Source organism: Passer domesticus, chromosome 3 (assembly GCF_036417665.1).
Source record: "Passer domesticus isolate bPasDom1 chromosome 3, bPasDom1.hap1, whole genome shotgun sequence".
NCBI classification, from domain to species: domain Eukaryota; kingdom Metazoa; phylum Chordata; class Aves; order Passeriformes; family Passeridae; genus Passer; species Passer domesticus.
The window spans coordinates 63,657,137-63,674,593 of record NC_087476.1 but is presented as its reverse complement, the minus strand read 5'-3'; the positions used below and the strand labels follow the sequence as shown (position 1 = coordinate 63,674,593).

General features: G+C 37.0%; 1 protein-coding gene across 13 annotated transcripts in view; it reads right to left on the bottom strand.

Moving 5' to 3' along the window:
• The window catches only part of REPS1 (RALBP1 associated Eps domain containing 1), a 63,837-nt gene that overhangs the window by 43,790 nt on the left and 2,590 nt on the right, over positions 1-17,457 (bottom strand). For all 13 annotated transcript variants that reach the window (XM_064413544.1, XM_064413541.1, XM_064413540.1 and 10 more), the window contains exons 2-3: positions 4,417-4,540; positions 341-540 (exon numbers count right to left, since the gene is read on the bottom strand). In XM_064413544.1, the coding sequence (XP_064269614.1) occupies positions 341-540; positions 4,417-4,540 (324 nt within the window). The remainder of the gene's footprint in view (positions 1-340; positions 541-4,416; positions 4,541-17,457) is intronic.

The following is a 17,457-nucleotide window of genomic DNA, read 5'->3' as shown; positions in this document are numbered from 1 at the left end:
AAAGACCAGGAAACTGATGGGAACAATTTAATAAATGAGTTATTAATACCATAATGACTACAACTTTATATTTGCCATCCTAACTTACCCACTGAATTTCTTTTCTGTCTCAATTCTTTGTCTATTACTGCCAATATTTTAAACACAGATTTTAAGACTCCATTAAAAATGTCTCCCTACATGCAAGTATTTCAGAGGCAGATATAGTCTTCTTGTATAATATATAAATTTTTTAAAGAAAATATATTGGAAGTAACCTAGCTCAGAAGCCATATCAAATTGACATCTACACAGCAAAATAGTGATTAAGAATCCCAGTTAATCTTTTAAGTTAATTTACCTGTTGATCAGTTGATGTACGCTGCTGAACTGCATCATGGCTCACAGAGCCTTTTTTGACTTGTACCCTGCCAGGTGGAGGAGGAGGAATCACACCTGAATATGAAGCTGGAGTATCAGCATCTGAAGAATACAAGGCTGTGTGTCTTGACTCTTGTTCATTCTTTGACACAACAAATCTGGGAAGAGGGAGGTCCTTTACTGTTAAAAAAACACAAAGCAGGACATTCACTATACATAAATATGATGATTAAAAATAAAAACACTGCTCTATTTTGAAGTTAAAATTTCACATGTGACTCAATTCCTTACACACTGAGACTGCTGCTATAGTCAAGCCAACACCTGGCAGCTGGAAAAAGCAAATACCTATTCTGCATTAGACTTCATGATTCTGCTACCCAAGTTCTGACTTTGGTACATAAAGATGACTTCACATTGCTCCACTACAGCTTTGCACCACAACTGTGCATTAAATGCAGCAGCAATCAGATAACCTGGATTTAGCTCATTTTTTTTAGATTTGTCAATATTTCATTACTGAAGCATGATTTTCAAAATTTTTCTACCATTTCTAGCACATACCAAGAACTAGGATCTTCATATAGACTGGTTCGTCAGCAAAACAAATGCTAAAATACTACACTATATTCAGCATCATCTTTTGGTGAGCTAATGTCATGTTCATATTTACAGAAGATAATATAATCTAGTTGTACCACAGAGTGAGACTATTGCTTAAACACATCTATGCATACTTTTCTACAACAAAAGCTAAATTAGCTCATTTGGAATACTGGAAATACAACTGGAAATATTCCAATATCACCTCATTTGATATGAACAACTAAAATGCAAAAGTTTCTACAAAATGCTAGGAAGCCTATTAGCTTAATGTACCATGGTTCAGAGTAGCCCAACACAGAAATGAGACTATGTAAACTTTCAATTTTCCACTGCAAGATCTCTACCATTTTTCTCCCAATTGCAATCTTTTTAGTGCTCCACTTTGAATAAACATAAATTGTGAATTTGCTGTACAGCTTATTTGGAAATTATGTCTCCAACACAAAACAAAATTGCAAGCATGGCTCAAATTTAATTTCTCTTGCTGACTGCTTACGTAAATTACTTCTGGTACTGAGAATGAGTCAGTGGTACTACAACTATATTAAAATACAAGATGAAATTGCATACTGTTTATTACATGAGCATTGTACCCCATGCTGCAGCAGGGAACTAACATAACTAATACGCAAACCACAGCCAGCCAAATAGTGAAAAAGCCATTGCATACAAGTGAAAATGTGTATGTCTGCAAAACCAGGAAAATACAGACACCAGATGATCCAACTGACACAGGGGAAGTCTGTGCAATCAGCTGTGCCAGCACAAGTCACAAAAATAATAGAGAACTCAAAAGAAACACAAAATACTCTACTGTCTTCTTTAAAAGCAAGACTAGATAAATATAGGTTTGTTTAGTTGTACTAAGTTCCTACGTGACTAACCTGCTATTTTTACCTCTCTCCTCTGACTTTTTCCAGTAACAGCAGAAAAATCTCATTTCAACACTACAACATTTGTTACCATTCAGAAATCCCTCAATTATAAATGTGAGAGCTGTCATGAATGGAACTAACCCTTGATATTGAGTATATTAAAGAGTTCTCTGTACTTTTCATGCCCACATCCTTCCTAATATTTTTTTCCAACAAAACCTGCAAAAAATAAATATTGCTTTGAAATAGACACTGCTCATTCATGTCTCAATTTTTAGCTTCCTGGAAGGAACAACAGCTTTGGAGGCTTGTAGCATAATGACTAATGCCCAGTATTCTTATTCTACTGCCCATCTGAGTAATCAAAACAGTACTTAAGAATCAGATGGACCACACTTATGTTAGACTTAGTATTTAAAATTTGACTGAGTGTCCACTCAGTAATGCAGATAGAGCAAATTCCTTGTCTACTGACAAGACACACAAAAAACCAAAAGGAAAAAGTAGGAATGTGAAGGAAATACCCATGTTAAAAGAATGAAAAAAATTCAGAAAATTCAATGAAACATGCATAAAATTGAGAGCTAAAAAGTAGATGTGCAAAAATATAAGCTTTATATGTCTGAAGAGACAAAGAGTATACAGCTTAGTTTGGGATGGCTCTAACGCTTCGTCTTCAAGACATCTTGGAGATGGAATGTGCAGAACTAAGTTAGCAAAGCTCAGAATCATTTTATCAGCCTGCTGCATTTTAGTTGTTGAGTTAGCTGTTACAACAACACTTGAATCATTCTAGAAGCAGGAAATTCATAGATAGGACTGGAACCACTGCAACCAAGGCAACAGACCATAGCTAAAAACAGTTAGGGTAAAATTAAATGTTCTCTCTATTGTACTTGGTGTATTTTGTAGCCTTGGAACCAGTTACAGAAGATGATTTCTGAACTTCTAGGAATAATTACAAGTATTTCTAATATTGCCATGAATCAAGAAAATTATCTATGTGAAATAAAGCTTCCAATCACTGTTAACTTTTTAGCAAGGTATTTTATGTTTTGAAATGAATTCTGTACCTTCATTTCATTCTTTCCTTCAAAATTCTTGTCATTTCTCTTTTTTTTTTAATAGAAAAACTCCTTCTGGTTAAGGTACCTTGCATTAAAATAAAACCAAGATTATAAAATCCCTGCAAAAAGCCCACATACAGATTTGTCTTTCCCTTCTCCAACAGGCATTTTATGAGAAATCCCACAATTGTTTGATCAAGTTCCAATTTTATCAGTATTAAGAGTTGAAGGTTCTTTTTCCAGCTTTCCAATTTTAGGGCACTCTGCTACAACTTGCTACGGCTTTAGATTAGGGAACACATCAGGAAAACTGTGTGTTTATAAACACACAGTGGCTTATAAACAGAAAGGGACTTGAATACTAGCAAAATGTTGACTAAAACAATGCACTTTTCCAAGAAGCTACAAAACCTCACGAAATCAGTATAAACAGTTTGTATGAGCCTAGAATAAACATAACTGTGAAAGTATACACAGTGATTCATTTCTTTTTTATAGCTTTGTCAAATACTTCTGTCATATCAGATTGTTTTTAACAGTCTCCTTAATTGCTTCATCTATATCCTTTACACATAAAAACCTCCTAAGACTTCTTTTATTTACTAGCATATAAAAATGATAACATTATTATACAGACATGAAATCTATTAGGAAAGTCACTCTAAGGCAAAGCTTTGCTCCAAAGATATTTTTAGCTTGTGAGCTGTGTACTATAATGCAAGGGCTATAGTGCCTTAAAACTCATTACTTCATCTTCCTAAATCTCTTTTCATCTTACAAAACAACAAGGACATGGATCCACTTTTCTCATTCAGAAGGCTACAGGACAGCCTCACATCAAAGCTCTTCCTGCAGCTCTAAACCGTCTTTCTAGAGTAAGCCTTCCTCCTGTTTCACCTATTTCACCACCCACACCACAGCTGACCTTTGAAAAGTAGGGTAACAGATGATTTGGCTGACAACAGACTTCAAAAATCTTTTACAGGTCACTTTTTCACTAGGAAAAAAATCTTAAACTAATCTTCATATCTGCTCTTACAAGGGAAAAATCTGTCAAACCAAGTGCAAAGAGATGTAATGTTAGAAAAGATAACCTTCTGTTTGTCACAATCAAGGCTTTGGAAACCCAGCAGCTACAAAAGCTTGCAAATGCTGCACTCTTCTCTCCTTCCAGTTTACATTACTCCTCTTAGTTCTTCACTCAGAGGACACAGCACACAATTTCTCACATCAGTAATCTATAGAATTAACTTGCTCCTACATAGCAAAGTGCAAGTTGTTCATTTGTCCCATGGTGAAAGCAATAATTATTCAAAGAGTAAGGTATTTCAACTTGTATTTACTGCACAGTAAGAAAACACTACCAGTTTCTCCACATTTTTAAATCAGCAACACAGATAAAGACATATCCCACTAATTTACAAGGTTACTCTGTAAGAATATGTAAACCAACTACCAATAACTGCACTCAGCAACTCAATCCCCACTCTCCCCATCCTGTGATTTACCTGTATTTAAGCTTTCCACTCTTAGAGGGAGACCAGATTGGGCCACAGCAACAAGTTTCAAAGCAATGTAAAACTGACTTCTTCCAAAATAGCCAAGTCTTGTTGCACCACAGAGCTCCATAATCTGAAATGAAACACAGTTACTTACAGAAAGAATTTTTAAACACAACAGCTATACAGATTTCATACATTTCAGAGTAGCATACCATGTTTTCAAACATACTGACTGCATCTCACTCCACAGTGATGACCTGCAATTTTATTGAAGGGCATTCCAGCTTGTGCCAGGTCACTGATAAGATACTAAGCATGACACATTCTAAATGACACTTTCAGAGATAAATGATCCAGACTACCTTTTTATCTACTGAGCAGTCTCATCTAGACTGCAATGTTCCAAATGAGAAACAAAGATGCTCTTGGAATACCACAGCAAAACACTTGTTGAAGTCAATGTAGATGGCATCACTGCTCCTCTTTTGTCAACCACAGTTCCAGACAATGTGGTGGACAAATACTCTTGGTAATCCTAATTACTGTTTTCACCTTCATACGCCTAGAAATGGCTTCTAAACAGACTGGCTCTACAGTTCCTCAGGGACCAGCATGCAGTTCCCCAAATCAGTCCTCCTTTACTTTCCTGAAGATGACTGTAACATGTTTCTCCAGTCACTGAGACGCAACACTGATCTCCACAACTATTCCAAGAGAAAGATGGCTTGCAACAACACTAGCTAGCTCTCTCAGCATGCTCAGAAGGATCCCATCTAATCCCATGGATTTGATACTTCTCTAGTATCTTTGTGTAATATTACTAGTTTCTCTCCTTCAATCTCATCTCAAGACTTTGCCTGTGACCATCAGTGCAGAGAATCTCAGACTAATTTACATCCATGGGCATTAATTTCTGTCCTCACCCTTTACATGAGCTCTTGTTGGCAAACCTGGCCTCTTGTCACACCTGATCATTTTCCTAACTACTGGGATGTACTATTACTGGACTTAGAGAAAGCTGTCCTGAAAGGTTTCCCAGCTTTCAGAAGACACAGTTCTGAGTGCAGAGGAGCCCTAGTTGCAGGCAAGTTCCAGCTGAAGAACTGAACTTTCACAAAGCAGTAACAGAGCCACCCAATGCACAAAGCTGTTAGACTGTGTGCTTCAGCACCAGTGGACCAGAAAACAGACTTCAGTAACTCTACCCAATGAATCAGATGAGTTTATCAACTACAACTGAGCCAGATGCAGTTCAACAAAAAACTACTTGGTTATCTCCTTGCACCAGGATTCTGGAACCCTATGAAAACAAGCTGCTGTAAAACCCAAATACAGGAAGGTGCAGGAAGTTGACAAACAATTCCAAAAAGTCACAAGAGGATCAGCATGTTTAGGATTGTACACACAACTCAAATCCTGCTGGACAAAAAATACTGCATTAAATCAGTTATCTGTGTCTGCATCACACTTCACACATTGTCCCACAGCTCCTCTGTTATATGTGTTTTCCCACTGTAGTATTTCTGCAGCATGATGTCTGGAGAGAAGTCAGGGGATCACACACTAATTTCAACAGGTTGGCTGGACTACAGAAAGTTCCACCAGGAAAGAAGTCACAGTGTAACTGTCAGTGACAGATGACAATTCAAATAAAAACTGAGCCATCAACATCTAAACCTTTACTCAACCTAATGCCAAAAATAATTATCCTGAGTTTAAATAACTAGCAGAGCTAAAGCAGTGGAGATTCAAGAGACAGCTAGGAATCAAAACCAGTGTGACAGCAAAAGCAAATCTTTTTTAAAACACTGTACACTGGAAGACTGATGGAACATCCACATACTTGACTACAAGCAAAACAGAAAAAGCTGGTGGATTCGGTGACCTAGCACCAACAGATGGGTTAACCAGACTCTCCTGAGTCTTATGAAAAGAAGCAATGATAGTGGCATTTTGAGCTTATGGAATCATTAGGCAGTAATGGCTTTGTGCAATTTCAAAGTCATGGCTGAACTACAAACTACCTTTTGTTGGAGCTTGTCAGTACTGCCAGATAGATAAAAACAACTTTAGTTAAAAACTGACTTAATAACTAAGCTACTGTGACAGGTAAGTATGAGGAAGGAAAGGCAAGCATGGATTCAAAGTAAATATATATAAATACACAGTATAAGTATCAAGAAGAGCAAAAAGCTAATGATACCAAAAAAAACCCCAAAACATAAACCACCCAGTCCTCCCCACCCATCCCCCCTCCAAAAAAAATGCTCTTCTGCTGCTGAACAAGAGGTGTCAAATCCACTCATAGCTAGCTAAAGGAGTTCTCTGTTTCAATTACAGAAACATGACTGAAGGTTGAGTAAAATCATTAGATGCAAGCATCTAGTGGAAACTCCTCTGCTGAGTGACATCATGCCCAAACATACTCCAAACAGTATACCTGGAAATTCCCTGAAGCAGGATTTAAACATGAAACAGGTAGTAAGCTATACTGAATGGGGGAATCATGATAAAAATTATCAAAGAATTGCTTCTCTGAGATTTTGGGCTTTCATCTGCTTAAGAAGAGAGGATAAGGAATTTCCCTAAACTCCTCAAGGAATGCAGAGCCATCTTCAAGACAAAATGCTTCACAACTGTTCTAATCTCCTTAGATATGAAGAACCTGAGGTCACACTACTGCAATTTACTACAGTCAGGTAAACAACTCAGTAAAGCTCCAGAATTGTTGAAAACCCTCGATACAAAAAACACCAAAAAAACTCCAAACAAACAAAAAACCCACAAAAATCACACCTCTGTGCGGTAGCTGTGAATCATTAAATTGTATGTTCAGTCATCATACCACAAAGACATAACAGCATCAGAAACACCAGGAGCCAGCAGAAACCAGACACGGCTGGGCAGCAGTGTGCTGCCAAAGGGCACTGTTTCAAGCAGATACCTTCTCGAACCCTTACAGGTTTCAAATAAGAGGCCCTTGAATTTTGAGAGGTTTGTGAACCTTTACAAATTCCAGGTGAAGTGGAACAAATAATTTCTCTATCAAATGCAGTGAAACACACTTCCCAGAACTCAGGAAATCTCACTGGGAGTGTCTTCCAGAATATCAGTCTCCCGGCCCCCAGGTTCTTCTACAAGGCAAATGAAGCCCATTATCTGTAAATATTATTCATGCAAAAGTAAAACAGTACTTAAACAGGGATGACTTCAATGCTAAAACAATAAATGAAGCAACATGCATGCCACCTACACAGGAAAGATAAAAATATTTCATCTGCTTGGAGAGAGTTACTTAAGCACCTACTGTTCCATACCAGAGGGTGGTAAGAGGCAAGACCTGAAGACTTTAGCAGGCTGGAAGCTAAAACAGACATGCTGTGTGCTGATGGGAGGGGAGGTGAACAAACTTAGAGGAGGACCTTTGGTATCATCTCATCCAAACTAGGACATTGTTGATTAAAAAAGAAGTCTTACACCAAGAATATAAACATGAAAACTGTTAAACACAATGAAACCCTACATGGAATCACACAACAGTTGAACCTGCATAGGTCCTCTGGAGATCATTTGCTCCACTCCCCCTGCTCAAAGCAGGCTCAGCAGGTGACTTTGGAATGTTTCCAGTTGGGATTTTGAGTATGTATATCCAAGTAGGGAAACTCTACAACCTCTCTAGACAACATCTTTGATTGATCACCTTTAAAGTAACAAAGTTTTCTCTCATGTTTAAATTTAACAAAGACCATGAACAATTCCATGTAAACCATGTACCAGAAATACAAAACAAGTTCTCACATTCATTATACAATAAATATTTGATACAAACTTGAGTTAAACCAAACCATATGAATATACTTGTGCTTCAATATTTAGAAAATTATTTTGAGTTTTACTGTGCATATTAACAATAACCTTCAAATGAAAAATAAGCATTAAATTTAAAAAGTTGTTTACTTAAGATACGAAAAAGATAAAAACCAAATATAATAACTTGCTTCAGTTTTGTTAGTTAATAAAATATAATTGATTATGGACTGATTTTAAATCACAGTTTAAAATGTAAAAATGTATCATCATATCAACAATGTTATTTCTGTATCTCATACACAGTAGTTCATTCATGAGTTTTCAAACTGAAAATATATGACAATGTTTTCCAACTTAAAAGTTTACTGCAATACAACCTCAAATTGGTTTCTAGTACACAATGTCCTACAGCAATGCTGTCCTGAAGTCATGTACTCCACTCACCTCAGCTACAACAAAATTTAGTCACATCTCTAATGTAATTCAGGGATGCGTGATGTAAGCTGAAAAAAATGTTTCCTAATCATTGCCATTGTAGTGGAAAAAAACCCCCTGACCATCCCTACACACTGAAGAACGATGAAAATCTCCTTCACTCATTTTTTCCTAGTTTGAATACATTTCTGTCCTCCCAAATCTTATCTTCTAATCACATTACTCTGCAACTGCTGTTAGATCAATTGCTGTCACTTCATTTACCTCAATCTACCTCACTAATTGCTGACCACAGCCTGGCACACAGTTTTCCAACTACAGTCTTTCACCTATTGTCGACTGGACAAAGCAATACTGATTTATCTGCTAATATTAGTTAGAATTTTTAACTTCTCTTTAAAGATATCCCTTGACAGTTTCACAGATGCAACAATTGCTGCACCGTGCAACAGGAACAAGACAGAGAAATGACAAAGATCCTTCTTTTGATGAGTTATTTTTAACCAAGTCTCTGACCCAGTTCTTCACAGGGCTACACAAAGCTTGGCACTAGGTGGGACAAAAATAAAAAAACAATTGTAGACAGATAAAAAAGAATGCCACTAAAAGAAACAGTCCAAGTATTGCTCTGAATTCTGTGTTTCAACACATTGCAAACATTTCAACAGTCGTACACCTATCCAAAGATCATTTGGAAAACGCATCTATGAAGGATAATGAATACTGCTATATTTAATATTCATTCAGTGTGAAGCAGAAAAAGTTCACGTGCTGCTGAACAGCAAGTGTAAAATTACCTCTAACACGTACATTTATCTTATTAGGTACTTAGGCATTGTAGTAAATATAGTTAATCAGTTGATACTAAGTATTCCAAGGCACAGAGTATATTTAGGGCATAGGGTTCTCTGCTTCATAACAAATAGCAAGGTTTTACTGATTGTTGCATGAAGATACATCTCAGTCAATTCCACAAACCTGGCTTCAGAACACAGGCTTTGAAAGAACTAAAACCAATAGTGCTGGAGGACTTCCAAGACAACACACGCTCTCTGGCACTGAACTATTTAGTGTCTTACTGTCTGAGCTTCTCCTAATACTTCTCTGCCCTTGATTTTCACACTGCACAGATCCACAGTGGAAGCAGACTGCTAAAGTGCCATCAGGAAGAAAAAGCTACTCATCTGCTTGGACAATTAATTCTCTATACATAGAACTACGATCTCCCATTCTACAGGTCATTTCAGGGTCAAACATACATCTGTTTCAGTTAAATGAAATTTCAGAATTAATCACATCAGAAATAATTAGCTGTTCAAAAAATGACCCAGTATTTTAAGGCTCAGAGGAATTATTCTGCCCTGTACTTTGGGATCTGTTCTACAAGCATGCCCACTCCCTGAGTGCATGTTGTCAGATTTGGAGTCATGCTTTCACTTTGCTAACAGAAAAGTAGCAAAAATCACTGAAGTTTAAAACTCTGATTTATGACAGATAAATACTTAACAAGTTAATATGCTGAACACCACACACACACACAAACCTCACAGAGCTTTTATTACTGGTAGTGCTTTTTGAAACAGTTATATTTAGGTAATTGTTGAACTTGACATATTCCAAAAGCTGTCTGCAACACCTCTTGTTGCTCCTGGTAGCCTGTGGATTCCCAGTGCATTAGCCTCATTTACTAAAGACACTTCCTTGCATGCAGTAGTAGCTTTTTTGATTTTCCTATTTACAATCAAAATCTGTGGTCTTACTAACAGCTTCTGCAAAAGCTGTTACAAGCTCTACACATGAATCTGACCTGCAGAGCCTCTCATGCGGAGCTCCATGTCTCTCCAGAGGTCAGCAAGTCCCTTCTGATTTGGTAGTACACAGCAACCACCACCCATCAATCCTCAAAGATGAGGTAGTTGCACCCTACATGCAACTACAAGACCCTGACTTAGAGGGGCAACTTTTCCAAATATCTAGAGTAATAGACTGCCCTACTTGTCTACAACTCAAAGAAAATATTGTCATGTACCTCAAAAATAGGGCAGAATAAAGAATTGTACACCCTTCTGATATGTTCAGTAACAGCAACAAAGGAAAATACAGACAGCCATCTGATAAACACTCAGAAAGCAACTACCATGCTCCCAAGTAAAAAGTCACACCTGGAAGTGGAAGACTTCAAGGCAGAGTTGCTCTTCACTTGTATTAGAACTTTCCCTACTGCTTTTTCTTTGGTATAGTAGGTGCTCACGAGAAAGACACTTTACAAACAGAAATGGTAATAAAGCACCCAGAAGAACTGGAAATTTTAAAAAAATCTGGAACAGCAAAAGACAGCCCAGGGAACTACAAGAACCGTTTCTCATTTTTGATGCATAAAGAAAGGCTCTTTTAAAGTAAGATATTCCACATACCTGTGTTCTCTTACTATGTAATTCTACATTACTGCTTAACCTAAATAGCTCCTCCCTCCTCTGCTCTCAGCTGCAGTTCCCCATTCCTGAGCAATAACTGCTGCTTATCTGTCTGGTCACACAATGTGATTACTCCACTCAGTAAGCCAACAAAAAGTTACTTTGTTAGTTATTTTCTCTTTTATTAAACTGAATCTGTCTACTCTACAACCAACAAACACCTCAGCAGAGCTTCAGAAGTTATTTACTCACAGGCTTTATTTACAATAGAAAATGTAGAAGTTTTTATGAACAAACTGCAATGAAGTGCATATCATATCTTACAGATATACATTATATATCTCTCACTGGTCAACATCAGATAGCTGGAACTTGGTTTTTAGGTTTGCAGCTTATGTTTTTGACAAGCAAAGCCTGAAGCAGAAATGGCAAACAAGCCTCAGCTGGCACACACAGAATGACATTCTTCATCTGTAATCTTTTGAGGCACTTGGTCTTATTCTTGCAATAATTGAAAGTCCATCTGAATACTTATGAAGACTAACCAAGTTTGCCCTAACTTTATGTGTTGTTTGCTTGTTCTTATGGTTGAAGTTTATGTGAGTAAATAACTTCTGAAGCACTACCAATCTTCAAAACATAATTTATCTTCCTTAGCATAAACAAATGAATGGTATTACTTACATATAATTATCAAGTAAGCATCTAGCTTCAGCAGGCACTGGAGAGATACTTCACATATATTCTAATTGTGGGTACTACTACCATGCAGCATTAAGTTGAATATTTTTCCTATAATACTAAAAGCTGAAGAAAGGAGCATTTATACAGACATTTTTATTCTTTTCAGACTTCCTCTATAATTGAAGCATTCCAGTGAATGATATTCTTTGCTAATATTTATTTTCTTTCTTTTTCAGTTTTAACATTTTCCCCACACATCACCTTCCATTATTATGCCCGAACAATACTAACAGAGAAAAACTCCAAATGAGCACAAGTTTCTGGTTCTTTTGCTAATGTAAAAGAAAGACTAAGGCATTCTCTGATCCCAGATTTAGTGGTAATGCTCTGGCCTGGACAAATAGTACTGTCTTGGTCTGTTTCTGCTATTCCTGAGCACATCCATGTAAGTTTATCTGAAGATCCCGTGTCCATTACTTTATGCTCCTTTCACATCCCAGTCTTTTTTTCTCTGAGCATCAATCTGAGCACTGTTAATTAGTTACTTAGCTTTGCACTGCTCTCCTTCTTCCACTGCGGCCAAGAAGCCTTAATGATGTGTCTATCAAAGTTTAAACAAACCCTGGTTAAAGTTCTAAAAACTGCACAATTACAGAGCTACACTTGAGGCTCCCCTGTTAACATTAGGTCTTAAATTTTTTTAAGATGCTTCAAATCAGAAAAACCAAGTCATTCACACTGTTGTAACAATAACAACAGACTTTTCTACAAAATTCCCAACTACTAGTCTGCAGCAGGAGCACATAAGCACCTAATGCTAAGTTTTACACAGCTCAGTCCTGGTCATCCTTTTCTGAGATTACTGAAGTTGAAAGACATGTTCAAAACTGAGTTTACTTCATTGCTCTGTTACCATACTTCAGAAGCATTTTAGAAGTAATTTTAGATGTCAGAAGTCAATCATTCCAGAAATTCAGGTCAGACTGTCATCTTTTCCAAGTCTTTTAACCTCTCAAAACACTGTTCCTATACATAGTCAGACATGCCTAAGTTATGCTGTATTTTTTGTATAACGAGTGTAGGGATAATTTAACTCTTCAGACACTAACCCCAGGTAGAAAAACAGGCAAGCCATGAACATGATCACCAGCTTGGTACATGAATTTAGAAAGAATGACATTGCTGGCTTAAGAATATCCTTATGGTCAACAGAAATGCTAAAGAAAAGAGAGCAAGAGGGAAATAAACTCTTAAATTAATCATTACTGGAACTCCAGTGAAAAATCTGATAGTCAACATATTTCTCCCACACTCACTTCTGACTTCAAACTAATTTAAAAGAACAGCAGAACTCCAATCTGACATCTAGGAATTCTACAAGAAGGACTAACCTACAACAGCAAATATTTATAACTAAATAGGTAGGAAACTTGTCTGCAAGGACTAATATTTTGAGAGCTAGTAAACACAATTGAAAAGTCACAGAGACTGCCAGCAAAGTCCTGTAATTTCACAGCATCTGCAGTAACATTTACTGAAGATTAGACTAAGATGAAGGCATGTTTGCCATTTTTCACAGTCAGTCAAGTACTTAAAACTTCTAACACAAAATAACTGCTTTTACCGGTAAAAGATGAAATTTACAATCCATAATTTTGTACAGCCAAGTTGATTCTAAGACAGCTACATTTGCCAAAGGCCCTGATATTTCCAATTCTAGAATTCTATCCAGTTATGTCAGAAAGAATATTATTCACCCCCGCTGTCATCTGACAGCATGTTTAAAAAGAAAAGAATAAACTGTTTTCAAACTAAGCTGAGCTGTGATACTTGAAATTATCTGAGTGCTGCGTTGGCATACGGAACTATAAAGGAATTATTTACTATGTAAGTGATTGTACAGTATGAATATCAATTTCAAAGTCTCAAAACCAATTACACCAAGAAATCCACTAAAAACAAATCTAAGTCAATAGACTTAAAGTCCTACAGTTTTCCTATAACTTCCTGCCTTTTGTTTCAAAAAATGACTGTTCTCTTCCTAAATGCTGCTGAGATATGAGACCACTCCAATTAATTAACTGTAAAAATAAATTAATTTTCAGCCTACTATAGTCTCTGTGAAAGTAACATCACTTAAATAAACATTTTAACCAGAATTCTGCAGAAACTCAAAGCATAATTCACAGGAAAAACAGCAGATTAAAAGCCATTCATGGCAATAAGAGAAAGTACACTCTTGTTTATCACATCAATCAATACAGGGAATCAAAGCTAACCTACTGCGAAGCTGAAAGGAGAATACTCTATTACAGTGACATTTGAAGGGAAAAAATAGGTGATTCACAAATCAGATATTTTTAACTGCAGATCCAGGCACTTAGGTTTTTAACAACTCTTGTTTACTAAATGAGGACTGGGATACAGCATAATAAATGCATGCAAACATATCTAAAAATATACAAATATGTAAAATTATATGTAAATTAGGTAACATTATAATCATGAGTCTAGAGATTCATTAATTTTATCGTGCTCCGGCTAAAAAAATACTACAGATTACTAAGAAAATTGCTATAGTTAGAGGTATCTACACTGGAGGAGTAACTTGATAATGACCTGTTGTGAATATTGCCTCAGAAGAAAACTAAACTAATTTTAAATCTTTTCTAAGTGACATTTAAATATAAGACTTAAAATAATAAAACAAACAAAATACATGAATTGGAGTAAATAAAGTGTTTTTTTTTCATTTGGGCTTGTTACAGACTAGTTACAGGTCAGTATCAGAAAAGAAAGCTTTTTACACAGCATACATATTTTAAAAATCTAAAATTGCTATTACTTTAAATATACTCCAAATTCCTATGACTGAAAGGAAGGCATGAAATTGCCATGTATAAGGAATTGTGATTTCTCACCCCATCAGTTCAGAAAGAATAATAAATTCAGCAAATTAACCAGAATGAGTTTGAGTCTTCTGCATGTCTCTACCAAACGGGCAACCCTAAGCATGCCCTGGCTCAGCTTCCATTCAAAGTTGGCATTTAGTAGACTCTACTGATTTGACAAACAGGTAGTCTTTCTGCAGGAAAATTCACTGAAACAGTAACTACAACAACACAGTAATTGTGAACAAGCTGTTATTTTCTTAGATCCCTTTCTCGCTACAGCCATTTTCCAACAAAGAAGCCATATTTTAAATCAAGAACCTGAAATTTCATTCTGTCATGTTCTGCCTATGGACTGTAATTCCATTTATAATTGTGCTGCCTGCCAGCAAATGAGCTCTGGCATTTGAGAAAACCACCACTGCATCTTCTGTTCCCTCTGTCAGCCAAAAACTACCACCCCAAGAACAACAGAAGGCAGCACATGCCTGCATCTCAGAGTATGGACTTCGCAATGAAGCAGCTGCATCATGGGTACACACTTTCTTACAACTTCTGATGTGAGGGCAGCAAACTCAGAGAGTTGAGGTAGACAACCAGAGTGTAATTTTTTCTGTCAATGAAATAAGGAGCAAAACTAATTTGTCTGTTAAGACTCCTTAAAAAATAAACAAAAAGCTTGAAAGTGGCTAACAAGAGCCAAAAATAGCTTTACACTAGGTTTTTACTGGACTAATGGAAGCTTACTGTAATTGAAGTAACTGGGCATAACTGCGTGATTCATCTGTCAAAGACTTTCTAATACTAAATTAGAAGTTAGGTAACATTGCTGTACAATGCCAGCAGTGAAGATGACAGTTCATTCATTTTAGAGAAGATACATGCCAATACTCACACATTTGTAGTTATATAGTAATGTTGTATTTTAAAGCAAGATGCTCTGACTCATTAATTTCAGATGAGTATCATATGCACCACTGACTTGCTTCTTGTCTGGTGAAGTTTCTGTGATTCACAATGAAGAGTACAAATTCAGAAAACATTCTATGATTAACCCACCTAAGTAAGAATTCTACAAATCAAATGGAACAGCTACTATATTCATTCCATACACAACTAACGAGTTTGACAATACATTTTTTGGCTAACTGTAGCTTTTACAAGCAATTTCCCCACTACTGCAGACACCAAAAACTGACTTTATTAGCACACACACATGAGTGTTTTAGGTCAGATGTGAAACTTGCCTTTGAAGCCAATTTCCCTGAGCATGCTCCTCTGCGCAGCCACTCCAGAACAGGCAACTATGTTTCTCTTGTATCAAGACACATAATGAAACCCAGGTAACATCCAGCGCACAGGACCAGGCTGGAACTCCAGCAAAGGGAAGCTCCTGAAGTGCATAAATATGGTAGATGACAGCTCCTCAGGATGCCTCGCGTTGTGTCATGCTGCTTGCACACACAAACTCTAATGCACATGCAACTGAGACACAAGATGAGACAAGTGAAAATTACATTTGACAAAACCTTCTAAGTTTTGGCTGAACAAGCTCCCTGGACCAGCTCACGTTCTGTTCAAAGGAAAGCCAGAGCCAGCTCCAACTTCCAGTGGTTTAAGCTAACAAACCTCAGGCCAGGTCACAACTAAAATATCCAACTGCTCTAGAACAAAGAAAGTTCTCTACTTTGTCAAAGAGTTTTCCTGCCTCCTTTCTTGTGCTAGCACTGACATTCATTCAACTCCAGCGCCATCTGATACAAAGTTATAACCAACAAAAAGCTGTGATTAATGCTCTGCCCACAACAGGGTTGGACAGGCAGTGTCTTAGTAAGAAGGAACACAAGGCTGAGGGAAGAAAGGAGCGCCTTCTTCAGTGCCAACTCACTATTAATTTTTGTCAGCTGCATGTGAAACCACACCCTGAGAGTGATCTGAAGACTCATAACTGTTGTGAAGTAGCTGGATTTCTTACCCCAACACACATACTATTATTTGCTCTTTTATATAAGTCTTCTACCTTAATGCTCATTTCAGGGATGTGCATAAAAAAGAAGAAATGTGGGTTAACAGAGACTGGTGTTCTGACACATGCATCTTTGGTGTGGTATTTTATTCTGATAATAAAGCTGTCTTTTTGTAGATGTGTACAAAATAGATATCTAGCTTTTCTTTTCCAGGACACTGTAGCTCGGTATTCAACACCTGTAACTGTTTCAGTCTTCTATATGTTCATTTATCCCCACTAAACAGGCAGCTGACACTGTCCCTCAGAGGGAGAAATGAAATTGATTAGGAACAATGAGACACACATTTGCCCCTATGAGACAGATCTCTCACAAGGATGCAACTCCACAAAAAAGGCTGCACATATATCCAGCCTCTAGACAGCAGATTTGCCAGTAAAACAAGATATGAGTCTAAAAATGCAACTGTCAGACGTTTTCATTTCCAATGGAATCAGTTCTGAACTATTCAAAGGTACCTACCAACCTGTAGTATTGAAAAGGAAAAACTACAAAGTAGTTCCTCAGGACTACTTGGTCCCCTTGAGCTTGAAGAGCGACCATTTTACGCTATGTTTTGCACACCTACAAAGTACTTAGCATTCATGTGACCAGTACTGCACTTGCATTCCAGGATTATGTAAGGATTGGGTAACTGAATCAAGCTCATTGCCCCACAAGCATCAGGTGCTTCAAAGGAACAGGTAAAAACACAGCACCTGTACAGTCAAAAGAAAATTCCACCTCGTTCACAGGGTTTATTTCTTGAGCTATTTCATCTTGAGGTTTAAGTTACATAGTCTCAGC